The sequence below is a fragment of the Limulus polyphemus genome, unplaced genomic scaffold (assembly GCF_000517525.1).
Source record: "Limulus polyphemus unplaced genomic scaffold, Limulus_polyphemus-2.1.2 Scaffold901, whole genome shotgun sequence".
Taxonomy (NCBI): Eukaryota; Metazoa; Arthropoda; class Merostomata; order Xiphosura; family Limulidae; genus Limulus; species Limulus polyphemus.
Window position 1 is genome coordinate 354,079 of NW_013666511.1, and position 15,236 is coordinate 369,314.

The 15,236-nt window shown below is 33.8% G+C and overlaps 1 protein-coding gene across 1 annotated transcript in view; it reads left to right on the forward strand.

The window, feature by feature from the left end:
- The window catches only part of LOC106461125 (XK-related protein 4-like), a 97,328-nt gene extending 82,640 nt beyond the window's left edge, over positions 1–14,688 (forward strand). Inside the window, exons 3-4 of the mRNA XM_022388002.1 lie at positions 10,107–10,375; positions 11,305–14,688. Of these exons, the coding sequence (XP_022243710.1) occupies positions 10,107–10,375; positions 11,305–11,912 (877 nt within the window). The 3' untranslated portion in view covers positions 11,913–14,688. The remainder of the gene's footprint in view (positions 1–10,106; positions 10,376–11,304) is intronic.
- Positions 14,689–15,236: the final 548 nt, after the last annotated feature.

Here is a 15,236-nt window from a genome sequence, read left to right on the forward strand (position 1 = left end):
GTAGTTTAACTTATAAACTTATGTCTCTTTAACTTTCCCCTAAACGGTGAATACAATAGGTATTACATGACCAAGGTTGTAGTGCAAAAATAATAGACATAGAATGTGCTGATACGCATGTGCAATAGTAACAATAACTACTTAGTTGATTTTTAGAGCCTACGTTGTTATTTTATTACTTTGAAGTCCCAAAACTGTAAGATTTTAAATGATTGCTACTACACACTCTCTCTTTTTTTTTAGCCGCGGCATAACGGCTTATAGAACGGCTGTGAATTTGTTGTTGTTTTTATAAGTACAAACGTTTATCTCATAGCTTCGTCATTTCTTGACCGAGTTGAGATCTAATTACAGTTTTAGACTCAGGAAGTCAAACCCTCTCGATTGATGTATTTAACCATACCCAAGGATTCCGAGATTCATTTACTCTAATCCTGCCTAAAGGAATTTCAGTTTGAAGGTAAGCTGATAGAGATCCTGGTGAGTAATAAAATTGAATCGGGTATACGCGCGCCCCATGCTTAGTATTACAGGCGCACAAAAATATAGTTAATAAAAAAGGGGGAAAAGTCTTATAGATTAATGTACTCCAATCCTGCCTAAAAGTATTTCAAGTGCCATGGCTATTGATTATTCCCTCTTTTCCTTTTTAACAGTTTGCAAATATAAAATCTTATTTAGCTTCGGCACTGCAGTCTCGAAATATATTGATTTATTGCTATCTACACATGTAGGTCCTGTATAGTCATTAATAAACACCTTTATTCCAAGAAAAGTCCTTAAACACTATCAAAATTATCTAAACATTCTAAAATATGCATTAATCTTACAAAGTTTAGTCAAGACGGTAATACAGATGTTTATCGAAAACTTGAACCTGTTATTCAGTTAGAAACAAGACTCTGCTCTAGCGGTCAGTTACTATTCTAAAGTTTTCTCTCACTATTTTTAAAGAAGTTATTTGAGGACAAGCCAATTTATTTCTTCTACGTACCAGCTTCGGCTGACGTTCGGTGACCACTATGTTGAGGATTATGGAAGAACCTGAAAGCTAAATAAACCCACAGTAGCTCCTTATGTAAGTCTATATAAACTGAAAGCTAAATAAACTTACATTAGCTCATAATGTAAGTCTATACGACTTGAAAAGTACATAGACCAACAGTTATGGCTGTTAACGAATGCCTACAGAGGCTAACATTTTCATGAATCAGAATAAAGTGATATTCTTTGTTACACGTGTATACAAGTTAACTACGCGTAACAATACAGTATAATACTTATATTACTAAAATATGTGATTTGTAGATATTTTGCACGTTTGTTTAATGAAGTCTTATTCGTAATTTGTCTGAAAGGAAATGTAAGTCTATATAACCTGAAAGCTAAATAAACCTACAACAGCTCCTAATGTAAGTCTATAAAGGAGCTGTTGTAGGTATATTTAGCTTTCAGATTATCTAGACGTACATTAGGAGCTGTTGTAGCTTTCAAATTATATAGACATACATTAAGAGCTATTGTAGGTTTGTTTAGCTTCCAAGTCGTTTCGTTTAGACATACATCAGGAGCTATAGTAGGTCTTTTTTGTTCTTGTAGACATATATTAGGAAAGATAGTAGGTTTGTTTAGTTTTCAAATCGAATATAAATACATAGGAGTTATAATAATTTTGTGTAGTTTACAAATCGTATAGAATCCATTGGGAGTTATAACGAGTTAGTCTATACAGCTTTCAAAAACTTTTCTTTTATAAGTACATATTAGGACTACATATAAGAGTAAGGTAATAGTTACTTCCTGCCCCTCCTATTGCCTTACATAGATTGTACATCACTTAGATTCTTTATCGCTGTATCTGCGAGTTATCCATAAATACCCAAAATTACCTTCGCCGTGTGTGTACGAGCTGCTAATCTCACACACTCGAGTTGATAAAAGCATTTTGTCGAATATAATAATAAATTTTTGGAGTTCCAGTTAGCACTAGGTAATGGTCGATATTTTCTATAAGACGGTATTTTCTGTGACGATATTTTCTGTAGTACTGGAAACATTGTTATTATGTTAGTTGCTCAGGTGATGCTTGACGTTTGCATGAGATGCCAGTGTTCCAAAATACTTGTTGCAGGTTCAGAATTACAATATTTATAAAACTAAGTTGTCTAAATAAGCCATTTGTTTTAACGTTTGTAAAGCATTCTGAAGTACAGCAAATATGTTTTGTGGATCAAAACTGAATCAAAACTTCAACGTAACTTTGTTATTTAAAAAAGAAGTTAAAAAATAAATTATATTTTAAAGTTTGATCCCAGAAATCTTCTCATATCAAATATCAATTGATATTCTAACGTATTTCTGCTTCTTTACAATAAATATGTATCGGGATAAAAATAAAGATTTTTTAGTCTCTCTCTCTCTCTATATATATGTATAAATATATATCATATTTCTATCTATCTGATTAGCTATAAACAATATTGACCGTATCCGTTCTGTTTATTACGTAAAACACCTACTACCTTGAACGCCTGGTAGCTCCATGTTCATCTAACGTTGATTTGCTTTTTTATGAACAACGTGATATTCGTAGAGTTTTGGCGCCAGAATAAGACGGAGTTTTATAGCTTGTAGACAAGTAGCCAATTGTGATATAGTCTCGGCGGGAAACTTGATTTCCTTGCGGAGTCTTGGGTTAAAAACGGATCATCGGGGGAGGGGAGGAATACACCCAACATACTGCTTGTCGCATGAGTTATTTCACTGTCTGATTCACTTTGATTACAAATCCTTGAATAAATATTTAAAGTGAAAAAAAGACGTTTAAGTTTTAATAAAACTAGCCAAAAAATTCTAATAACTTCTTTATTCGTTTGCGAATTTCTATTTTGTAAATTTCTTATAAGCGTACCAGCTGATTCCATCCCTTACAACATTTTTACATTGTTTATTGTTAGAATGTATTTTTGTTGTTTATTGTTAGAATGTATTTTTGTTGTTTATTGTTAGAATGTGTTTTTGTTGTTTATTGTTAGAATGTATTTTTGTTCTTTATTGTTAGAATGTATTTTTGTTGTTTATTGTTAGAATGTATTTTTCTTGTTTATTGTTAGAATGTATTTTTCTTGTTTATTGTTAGAATGTATTTCTTGTTTATTGTTAGAATGTATTTTTGTTGTTTATTGTTAGAATGTGTTTTTGTTGTTTATTGTTAAAATGTATTTTTGTTGTTTATTGTTAGAATGCGTTTTTGTTGTTTATTGTTAGAATGTGTTTTTGTTGTTTATTGTTAGAATGCATTTTTGTTTTTTATTGTTAGAATGTATTTTTGTTTTTTATTGTTAGAATGTATTTTTGTTGTTTATTGTTAGAATGTATTTTTCTTGTTTATTTTTAGAATATATTTTTCTTGTTTATTGTTAGAATGTATTTTTGTTCTTTATTGTTAGAATGTATTTTTGTTGTTTATTGTTAGAATGTATTTTTGTTGTTTATTGCTAGAATGTGTTTTTGTGGTTTATTGTCAGAATGAGTTTTTGTTGTTTATTGTTAGAATATATTTTTGCTTTTATTGTTACAAGCAAGACCAATTGTTCATTGTAGAAGCTTTGGTGTGGTAATAAGGGAAAATATTTTGAAAAAAACAACAACATATTAATGATATTACATTGTACAATTTATCACACACTATTATGATTTTACACAGTTACATAAATAATATTCCTACAAGAAAAAATAAAAGCTTTCATCAAGATAGTGTTAACTTTATCCAATAGCAGTGACACGCAAGTGTTGTAATCATTTATTCCATTCCTTTAGTTTGGCTCGACATGGCCAGGTGGTTAGGACGCTCGATTCGCAATCTGCGGGGCGCGGGTTCGCATCCCCATCTCACCAAACATGCTCGCCCTTTCAGCCGTGGGGGCGTTATAATGTGACGGTCAATCCCACTATTCGTTGGTAAAAGAGGAGCCCAAGAGTTGGTGGTGGGTGGTGTTGACTAGCTGCCTTCCTTCTAATCTTACACTGCTAAATTAGGGACGGCTAGTGCAGATAGCCCTCGTGTAGCTTTGCGCAAAATTTAAAACAAACAAACCTTCTGTTTATTTATTTACTGCATATTTTTTTCGATCAAAACTGATTCAACGATAAAGTTTTAGTCTAAAGAAGACTCATTATTTCTGGTAACCATTCACGAACGGTTTAACAGGTTTTTCAACAATCTTCCTCAGAAGAAGAATTCCATTCCGCACACATCTGAAATCACAAAGATGGCTGCAACTAAAAATATATTTTGTACATTATTTCTACTTATAATCGCAACTATTTGAGGATAAAGAGTAGCTTTTCATCAAAAGATTGTCCGGTTATCAACCATAATAATACGTTATCAAATATATTCAATTTTCGACACGTCATGTATCATAACGACAAAGAATAGAATCCAAATTCCGTGATGGAATATATATCCAGAAAATAAGAAAAAATCAGAAAAGTCACAAACGAAGAGACAACTTGATTTTTTTAATCGATCCACTGAATAGCTTCAAGCTAGTGAATAACATCAAGGGCTTCTTTCTTCTTCTTTTATTTCTATTAAAAGCCTTATTACCTTAACTTATGTTAACTCAAAAACACCAATTTTGAGAGACGCTGGTAAAATAAGGATCCGTCTTCTTCCCGTGACAGAACTTACCAAACAGTTTAGAACGAAGTAACTTGTAAGTAGTAAAACCAAGTAGTTTCAGTGCTGAAAACTCTGTACCGTAACAATATGGAAAATCCTATATCTTATAACTGTGTTATCAAGCTCAAGACCAGTTTGATATCATATAATTAAGTCCACAGGTTAAAAACCACACCAAATATAGTTTTATATAGTTGAATCGCCAGGCTAAACACACCAAAACAAATGTAATTTATAATGTTATGTGACCAGGTTAAACCAAAGAAAGTTTTAATATCATATCATTAATATCATAATGTCATAGCAATAAATAAGCAGGGTAAAAACATCATAAGAATGAAGCACTGATTAAAGACACCATAACATAAATAACCATGCGACTGAGTTCCAAGGCCAAGCAAACCAGAACTTATATTATATAATTGAATCACCAGGGTCAAAACACCACACCAACTGCAATAATTGAATCACCAGGGTCAAAACACCACACCAACTGCAATAATTGAATCACCAGGGTCAAAACACCACACCAACTGCAATAATTGAATCACCAGGGTCAAAACACCACACCAACTGCAATAATTGAATCACCAGGGTCTAAACACCACACCAACTGCAATAATTGAATCACCAGGGTCAAAACACCAACTAGCTGCAATGCTAAATGAAGTCAGCTTAGTTAAAAACTCGACAAATTTTACGTCATATGACTGAGTCACCATGCTAAATATATCATAACAAGTGTAATGTCATATAATTGGATCACCGGGCTAAGCCATAGCAACAAAGGTAATCCATGTGAACACGGCTCCAAGTAGACGTACTTTCAGTCTGTAGCATTCCATTCTTATATCTTATGAATTAATCTAAAGAAATGAAAAAGTCAAATTGAATGGAGTTCGTACTTGCTTATTTGGGGAATGCTATAAACAAGTATAATTCGAAACTTAATTCGGTTAGAAAACGACAATAAAACGATCCTCAGCTTTAGAATACGATTTGTTTGTTGAATTTCGCGCAAAGCTACTCGGGGACTATCTGAGCTAGCCGCCCTTACTTTAGAAGGTAGACAACTTTTGGCTTCTATTTAACAATAAATAGGTAATTACTGTAGGTTAAAGGTTCTGCCAGATTCTGTCCGTACAAACAATAAAGTGAATACAAAAGTTTGTAATATTCCAGACGTATCAGAATAGTTGAATAAAATATCTATATCTACCCAATAAACAGATTCACGGGTTCGAAGCTTGCCCAGTCTAAACAATTTTTAACATTATATGACGAAGTTCCATACTTAAAATGTCACTATCAACAAAATAAATAGTAATAAACTATTTTGAGCTTTACAAGCTGATTGATATAGTTCAAAAGTCCTGCCAAATTCAGTCCTTAATAACCAATGATTGTTTGTTTTATTATTAAACGCAAAGCTATACAATGGGCAATCTGTGCTGTATCTACTGTATACAAAGGTCGAACGAACTCCGAACTTTAGCATTATAAGCCCTCAAGCTTACCGCTGAACCATCAGGAAGCTAATCAATAACCAGTGAAGTTAAAACACAACCTTACAATATTTCAAACCATGTATTTAGATGGTTAGATCATCTATCTGGTACATTACAAATTGCAATCTCTCCGGGTCTCAGTATTTCACATCATTTATTTTTTATGGAGGGCTGACTCTCTTTGCATTTAAAGTAATTATCCATTCATATTGTTGAAGAGTTTTGTAACATTCCCTACAAAAAATATTATTTACTTAAACTAACGTTTATATCATTCAGATAGCTCATCAAACGGCGGAGACTTGTAATCTTACATTTATCCTATTGATTTTTTTCTGCCACATCCTAAACAGTGAACAATTTCCACGAGTATTTCATTTAACATCTCTTAAGCTGTCCAGAATTCAAATCTTTCAATCATTTCTGGTCACTTTTTCTTCAGTACCTTGATCTCTGGTTTACATCCGAAGCAATGAAGTTATTCTTCTCCCTAAACTACTTTGGGTACTTTATCTTCAGTAAATTGATATTTTGTTACATTGATCTGGTAAACTGCTTTGGCTATTTTATCTTCAATATATTAAACCCTTTTTACAGTTGATCTGGTCAGTTTATCTTCCATACCTTGATCTTTGGTTTACACTCCAAGAAATGGAGTGCTTCTTCTTCCTAAACTGAATTCTTGACTAATATATCTCAGACTCAACATCACCAGTCACACTAACTTCCGACTTATTTTCAACTTGTAAAATACTCAAAGAGGAATCCCTATCTATTTAGCACAGCTATTCAATATGAACAATATCCGGTTTGGAACGTTTTATTGCTTAAATGCATTACCACTGCATCTAAGCCTTTGTTAACTTCAACTAAACTTTGAAGATGTTTTCCTTTCCTTTGGAGTTATCAAGTCACACGGCGGAACGCAAACCTGTCAGCACAGTGAAATCATAATACTTTTTAAAGTTGACACGAGCTGGCTTCAAAATTTCCCACACCCAATGTCAGAGATACTCTTAGAGATATCTATCGAATGAATAGTGTAGAGTTGCTCAGACATATCTTTCTCAGGATAATTACAGAGGAAATTCAAAGGTATCTTCGTAGTCCCACCAATCATGAAAGAGGCTGTAATGTAATCCGCTTCTTCATATCTCGAGGTTTCATAGTTTATTAATTATAGAGCAGGGTTTTTTTCCTACCCTTTTTGTTTCTTGTCCACAGACATTATTGACTGGTTTAATGCAGTTGTATTATTTTGACATCCATCTAAAAAATTATGGAAATTTCTTACACATTCCGTATAACATCACAGCCTCAAATTTTAGTCCTATTTAATTATAAAGTCCCCTAAGGGATTCTCCACATCTTGAAAAAAAAAATCATTAATCACCTTTTAAACCAACTGATAAGTTTTTGTCGTATAGCAAAAGCCTCTGACTAATTTCAAAAAGATTCTACCATCACAACGACGTTCTCGGTCCCATCATTTAGCTATGTTGGGGATTTAGGCCATCAACAGCAATTAATTTGAGGTATACTTTAAGAATTTACTTTTGAATTTGCACCAACTATTCTATTTTCAGTGGGTTCTTTTCTTTTGGTAAAATTTAACAAAATATAACCCAATAGAGCTTTTTATTACCTCCCTAAAAACTTAACAATTATATCGAACAATAAAATAACATCTATTGGACAAAGTTGCAATACATACTTATAAAGAATAGTCAACAAATATTCATATGCCATGTCTAGTGCACAACAATTTCACTTCTTCATTACTTCACAGCGATGAGACACCATTTTACACAAATCTCCATGTAATAAAGTATTTTGGCTCATTTTTCTGGCATCAGATAAGATGCACATTTTGTAAAACATCACTTATTCAGAATATTTATCGTTTAAAAGTTTTTATTGTTTTAAATCTGTCATAAGCCACCGAAGCATATGTGTATTTAGTCGCGCGATATGTTTATATTGGATACACACTGCCTCGTATTGTAAATAGCTTTCTACTGATCGATACTCCCATTTGCTAACGTAATACCAGGAAGAAGTCTCCAACGCTCGATCATCAAAGTCTCATTATATGTGAATCCCCTACTTTTATACACAACTAACCCAGAGTTTGCCTTGCAAATGAGAAGAGATAATGACATTTCGCGCCAAAACCGAGACAGTTAAGTACTGGTAGACGTCTGATCTCGGCCTACGTAACGTTAATGTTTAAATAACAATTTCATTAGAAGTCACTCCTAATTCATCACATTGTTATATCTTATAGATAATAGACGCGCATGATTCTGGATGATGCTGAAAAGCGCAATCTCTAATGTAAAGTACTTCAATGTAATATCCTCTGAGATGGCTGTCATTCAATTACATTAAAGTACAATGACTATTTTCATGCAACATGGCAGATTGCTTGAATGTAGGATAATGGCACTTACACTGTAATTTCAAAAGTCTTTGTTAAAATGACTCACGCGAAACGATGAATCATGACAAGTCTAAGTAAAAGTTATATAGCCATCAAGCCCATTTTCTTGTCTGAAGTCATCAAATTAATTACTTTGTAATTCCACGTTTCCTTCTTTTTTTCCACTAAAATAACTGACTTATTTGGAAAGGTAGTATGGTTTAGAATAGTTCACAAAACCTAAAATTAACTCTTAATCTTTTATAAGACAAATGGTCAAGTCCACACTAGCAAAAGTTAATGGAATTGTGGGTAGAACATTAAGTTTTGTTTCTTTCTCCAGTAGATTTGTATTTTACGGCAAAACTACTAAGGCTAGATGCCGCCGTCCTTAATTTTGATCTACTGACCAGAGGTAGGCAGACACACTACAGCCCACGTTAAACGATTGGTTTTACTCTTATAACACACCCACAGCGGAATATACGAGGAGTATTTAGTATTGTCGCATGGATTCGAACCTGGATAGCCAGCTCTGAAACCAGAATTCTACCACACAGCCAACTCCACTAGATAACTAGGAAACGAACCAGACGAAGCCTTATAAACATAACTCTATAACCTACAAACAAATAACTTGCTTTCTGTTGGGGCATACATTTTCTTTAACATTTCTTGATAATATTCTTTCGTCTTACACATTACTTTTCTTTGGTATTTTATGGTAATGAGATACTTTCTGTTGCAACGTAACTATTCTTTAATATTCCATAGCAATGATATGTTTTTGTTGTTGCATGACTTTTCTATATTCCATAAAAATAGTATACTTTCCGTTGTTGAATGATTTTTTTTATATTCCACAGTATTGGTTTAATTTCTGTTGTTGCATTACTTTTTTTATATTTCACAGCAATGGTATTCTTCCTGTTTTTGCATGACTTTTTTATATTCCACAACAATGGTATACTTTCTGTTGTTGAGTGACTTTTATATATCTCCTTACAAACAGGTGCCTTATTTTGACACATAACTTTCCTGTATTATTTTTAAGTAATAACATATCATCTGTTGGTACATAACATTTTCTTTTATTTAATAATAAGGTGCCTTATTTTGACGAATGACTTATCATTGATATTTTCTAGCAGTAAAATGCTTTGTGTTGACGCATGACTTGTCTCTTTTTGATTTTTCCTAAAATAAAACGCTTTCTACGTTCGAAAGATGAAAGCCTCAAATGATAATTCGTTCTGGGCCACATTTATACCTAAACTCTAGTGGAAATTCAACCTTTATTAGCAAACACATACATAAAGATTCTATTTTGAGGTTCTGGGTTAATTAAAAATCACTCCTGTATATAAGAGTTCTGGATTATTAGCGCACAGTAAAATATTAAATTATTTCATGTTAGCATTTCTAGTCAGTTCAAAAACCGCAATGTTATTAAAAATTACTTTTTTTGTGATTTCGTGATGTTTTCTAGATATATCGACCTTATAATCTTCGGACTTCGAAGCAGAAGAGAGCGTCGACAAAAGCAGCGAAGAGCGAGAGAGTGGAATCTGACGTTTCGAAGAACACCAGAAGCAACAATGGACGACAACGTCGACTACTACCAACTGACGATTCAGGAAGATAGAGATACTTCTCTCCTGTCTCTGTTTGAAAGCTTTATGGAGTCTGCACCTCAGTTAGTTCTGCAAATCTACATTCTAGCTGAAAGAGGGGTTGTTCCTAACGACCATTGGACAGGTAATGTATGGTCATTACTAAATATGGTAATAAAACGATCTTGTAACTCCAAGGTGTTGGTCGCTCCTGAGACCATAAGTACATCTCTTACGTTTTTCACAGAAATAAAAGTAAATAAATATGAAAGAACTGTATAACTTCAGCATGTTAAATATATATATCTGAGCTTTATATGTACCAGGAGATTAAATTGTTAGATGCTATAAGCCTTTACCTACATATAACAGGTAAAACAGGCAACGTAAAAACATAGTGTTTAACTTATATCTTTATTTATGAATGTCAGCCACAAAGAGATGAATTGGAGGATTTTTAGATAACATTTGACAATCAGCAATAGATAAAACAAAACTTATTGCCTACTAACAATAGATAAAACCAAAACTTATTGTCTATCAACAATAGATAAAACAAAAACTTATTGTCTATCAACAATAAATAAAACAAAACTTATTGTCTATCAACAATAGATAAAACAAAAACTTATTGTCTATCAACAATAGATAAAACAAAAACTTATTGTCTATCAACAATAGATAAAACAAAACTTATTGTCTATCAACAATAGATAAAACAAAAACTTATTGTCTATCAACAATATATAAAACAAAAACTTATTGTCTATCAACAATATATAAAACAAAAAATTATAATCTATCAACTAAACAGTTTTGGTATTGATTGAAAGACCCCATTGGCAACGACTTGTGATTCGACAATTTAAAAGGAATATGGAAAAAATATCTAAAGTCTAAGTGTTGTTTTCTTATAAATATTATTTTTATTTGGTTAAAAACAGTACTGTTTAGCTCATTTCTTGCTTACGAAAAAGTTTCTAGTTTAAAAAAAATATCGCTAGATATATTCTTTTACTTATGAATAACATATATCAAGGAATAATCTAAATCTCTTATTGTTTCGCTTTACAGTTGGCATCCAGTTGGCATCTGTAGCATCGTCTTTATTTGAGTTGTCGTGGTCATTAGCATCGTATCATAGGGCCTTACGACGATCGGTGGAGGACAAGCGGAACATGACCTGGGTCGGTACGAGTATTCAATTTCTGTGGCGTTACTGTACCACAGCAGCCAGGGTCCTATCTTTGGCACTATTTGCTTCCGAATACGGGTACTGGATGTTCCCAGTGTGCATCGGGCACTGGGGCATCATGACGGTGTGGGTGATGCACCAACAAACCAGCTTCTGTGATTCGGAGACTGGTGAGAAACGCCAGTGTGAAGAATACCTGTTTAATATGGTGATTGGAGCGGTCTACCTGTTTTGTTTCTTGAACGTGAAAGACGAACCCACTCGCGTCAAGTACCTGGCCTATTACATCATTGTATTCATAGAGAACTTGTCGATGATTGTCTTATGGTACGTTCGAACTGACCCAAGTGTGTGGTACCACTTGCCTGCCCTAATCGGTGTCTTCGGCAGTTTTGCACTGGGTATCATTTTCATGCAGCTCTACTACCGTTTCTGCCATCCTGAAACCAACATTCCATGTAGCGATCGTCCTGCGAGTTGCTGCTAAGTGTTGGTTACTATAGCTACGACGTTGTTTCTGGTAACCATTAATCAACGTGATACAATCTCTAACAGCTATCTCCCGGTCGTTGATCTCGACAGCTACTTAGCGGCTTAAATGGTTTACGTTACACAACTCCTTAGGTGTGTGAATCATTTTATTGCAGTCGGGTCTTGGAATCTGATGCGACATAATTACAGCCATCACTCAGTTAATTTTTGTGTCTTGTTTGTTGTGACACAGTTTTCTTTTAAGGTTGTAGTTCACTTTTATGTGACAAGTTCTTATATCCTTGAATAGGATGCTAGATGTTGCATTGTTTACCACGTGACTTAGTCGTGGTTATGTCAGACAAATTTTGTGATAGCTATGACCTAATTGCTGGATATGATACAGTTTTTGTAGCTGTCATTAGAATATTTTTGTGACATAATCTTTTCCAAGAACGAATCAGCTACTGTGTATGATACAGTTTTGATACAGCTGAAAATAATGTAGGAGACAACCTTAGATACAGCTAAGAATCAGCTACTAAATACGACACAGTCTAGCCACGTGCGTTAATGTACATCTAACTGTTAAAGAATTAGTAATATGATTTGGTAATTCTGTTCAAGACAAACGTTCATTGTCCTTTACACGGGCATTGGATATAGAAATTTCGTTGTTTTGAATCAACTTAACCCTTTTCTGTAAATCTGAAAAACACCGTTTAACGAAATGAATTTATATGTAAATGCATAATCAACTAATAACAAGCTACATTTCAAGAAGTTAACTAGTTTCATTAAATTTGTAGGAATAGGAAGCTAATAAACTTCAAATGGAAACCAGTGAAAGTTCGAGATGCTTTCGTATTTAACAAGGTAGCTCCTCAACAAACGGAGAACGCTGTAAGGCACATTTCTTAATTTTGATACACCCAACGTTTCAGACTTGTGTCCTGATGCCTTACACTCACCAACTTCATCTAGCTTATTAATCGAAGGGGATGGTTGACATGTGTCACCAACTTCGTCTAGCTTATTAATCGAAGAGGATGCTTGACATGTGTCACCAACTTCGTCTAACCTATTAATCGAAGAGAATGCTTGAAATGTGTCACCAACTTCGTCTAGCTTATTAATCGAAGAGGATGCTTGACATGTGTCACCAACTTCGTCTAACCTATTAATCGAAGAGAATGCTTGACATGTGTCACCAACTTCGTCTAACCTATTAATCGAAGAGAATGCTTGACATGTGTCACCAACTTCGTCTAGCTTATTAATCGAAGAGAATGCTTGACATGTGTCACCAACTTCGTCTAACCTATTAATCGAAGAGAATGCTTGACATGTGTCACCAACTTCGTCTAGCTTATTAATCAAAGAGAATGCTTGACATGTGTCACCAACTTCGTCTAACCTATTAATCGAAGAGAATGCTTGACATGTGTCACCAACTTCGTCTAGCTTATTAATCAAAGAGGCTGCTTGACATGTGTCACCAACTTCGTCTAGCTTATTAATCAAAGAGGCTGCTTGACATGTGTCACCAACTTCGTCTAGCTTATTAATCAAAGAGAATGCTTGACATGTGTCACCCCTATAACATGTACATAGAATTCAACACAACAGATTTGAAGATCTGCTTCCATATTTTGTCCATGGTTCCTCCCCCCCGGTGAGTCAGTAGTATGTTTACGGACTTAGAACATCACGGTGGACAGAACAAGGATAGTCCACTGTGAAGATTTGTGCTAAAACAACAACAATAACTTTCGTCCATTTGGTGTGATAACTCTGAAGTAAATAAAGTTTCGCTAGCCCAGTTGTTCTTATTTGTTACTGTAACTGTAATTGCAAGGAGGTTTAAGCAAATATAATTTTCTCATACTTTCCACAGAGAAGGTGAAAATTAAAGAACATATTTAAAAAAAAATGAATGTTAAACACGTAAGAGAAAATTATATTCAGATATTGTTTTTAAAAATATCAAGAACAGGGGCATTTGAAGAGAGAAGTGTGTGTTTTTAAGACGGTATGGGTCAAAATGAGGTTTCTTTTCAAGAAAGAAATTACCTTACCTTATCCAAGCATGTATAACTACTGAACAGAACAAACTTTGAAATATAAAAGTATTTAGTGCAACTTCATAACTTGAACGTGTCCGCAAACATAAGATTATTCTTGTATACTGCCTATTAATTTCTAGTTAATTCGAAGGCAGTGGTCAAGGTTGTTGTTTGCTGTTTGTTAATGGTGTATATCAGATGCCAACAAGAGCAAAGTGGATGCCAAACATTTCTGTTGACAATGATGAGATGGCGTACACTTAACTCTTAAGAGACCCAGTTAACGATGGCTCCACTTAAACTGTAGAAACTATGCTGATTATTCTCGAAGCACGTATATTATAGTCTGAAACTATACAGGTACAACTTGATGGTACTGTGCAGCAATACAGGGTTGTATATAATTTTCCACCAAAGGACTTCACACTGAGTATGGTAAACTTCAAGCTCCTGAGCAAAACTACTCATAAGCGACTGAGTATAACTGTTCAGTTTTTACCCGTCTGAACAGGTCTGAAAAAAACAAAGGTTGTCTAAAAAAACCTCCCTTGAACAGAGTTGATACTTTTTACATTTTGTACATATTCAAAGTTCTTTAAATACGTGTCGAATAGTCAATATTATTACGTGTATATGTGTGTGTAATAAAGTTCTGCCCTTCTAGTACAGTGTGTCAAAATGTGTTATAAATGGCTGTGATATGATCTTGTAAAAGTTTTGTATTCCTAAGTTTGGCCATGAATAAAGAATAATAATAAAATACAAAATTTGGAAAAAAAAACAAGATGTTTTCTGTATCATAACTTCAAGAACAGACGGACATCGGGATTCAAGCTAGCAATAACTGACGAGGTTAGGTAATTAAGAGTACAGGACAAAGGTCAACAAACCTTTTGAATCCATCCCATATATTACGTATTCTAGTGGTCAGTATATGTTCTTTTTATATCATAGAAGAGTAAATCACTATCCATCGATAGAATGGCAAAAATAACTTGAAATAAACGCTACTCGAGTATGTATTACATTTATATATATATAAAAATATAGAAATATGAAAGAAGGCAATGACATTTTAAGCAGTAGTTATACAGTGATGCCACATGAGTTAATAATATCCTGCGTAATATCACTGTGAATGGATAGTTAGAGTTGATGATGTCCTACATGATGTTACTGTGAATGGATGGTTAGAATTAAGGTATCCTAGATGATATCACTGTGAATGAATGGTTAGAGTTGATGATGTCCCACATGATGTCATTGTGAATGAA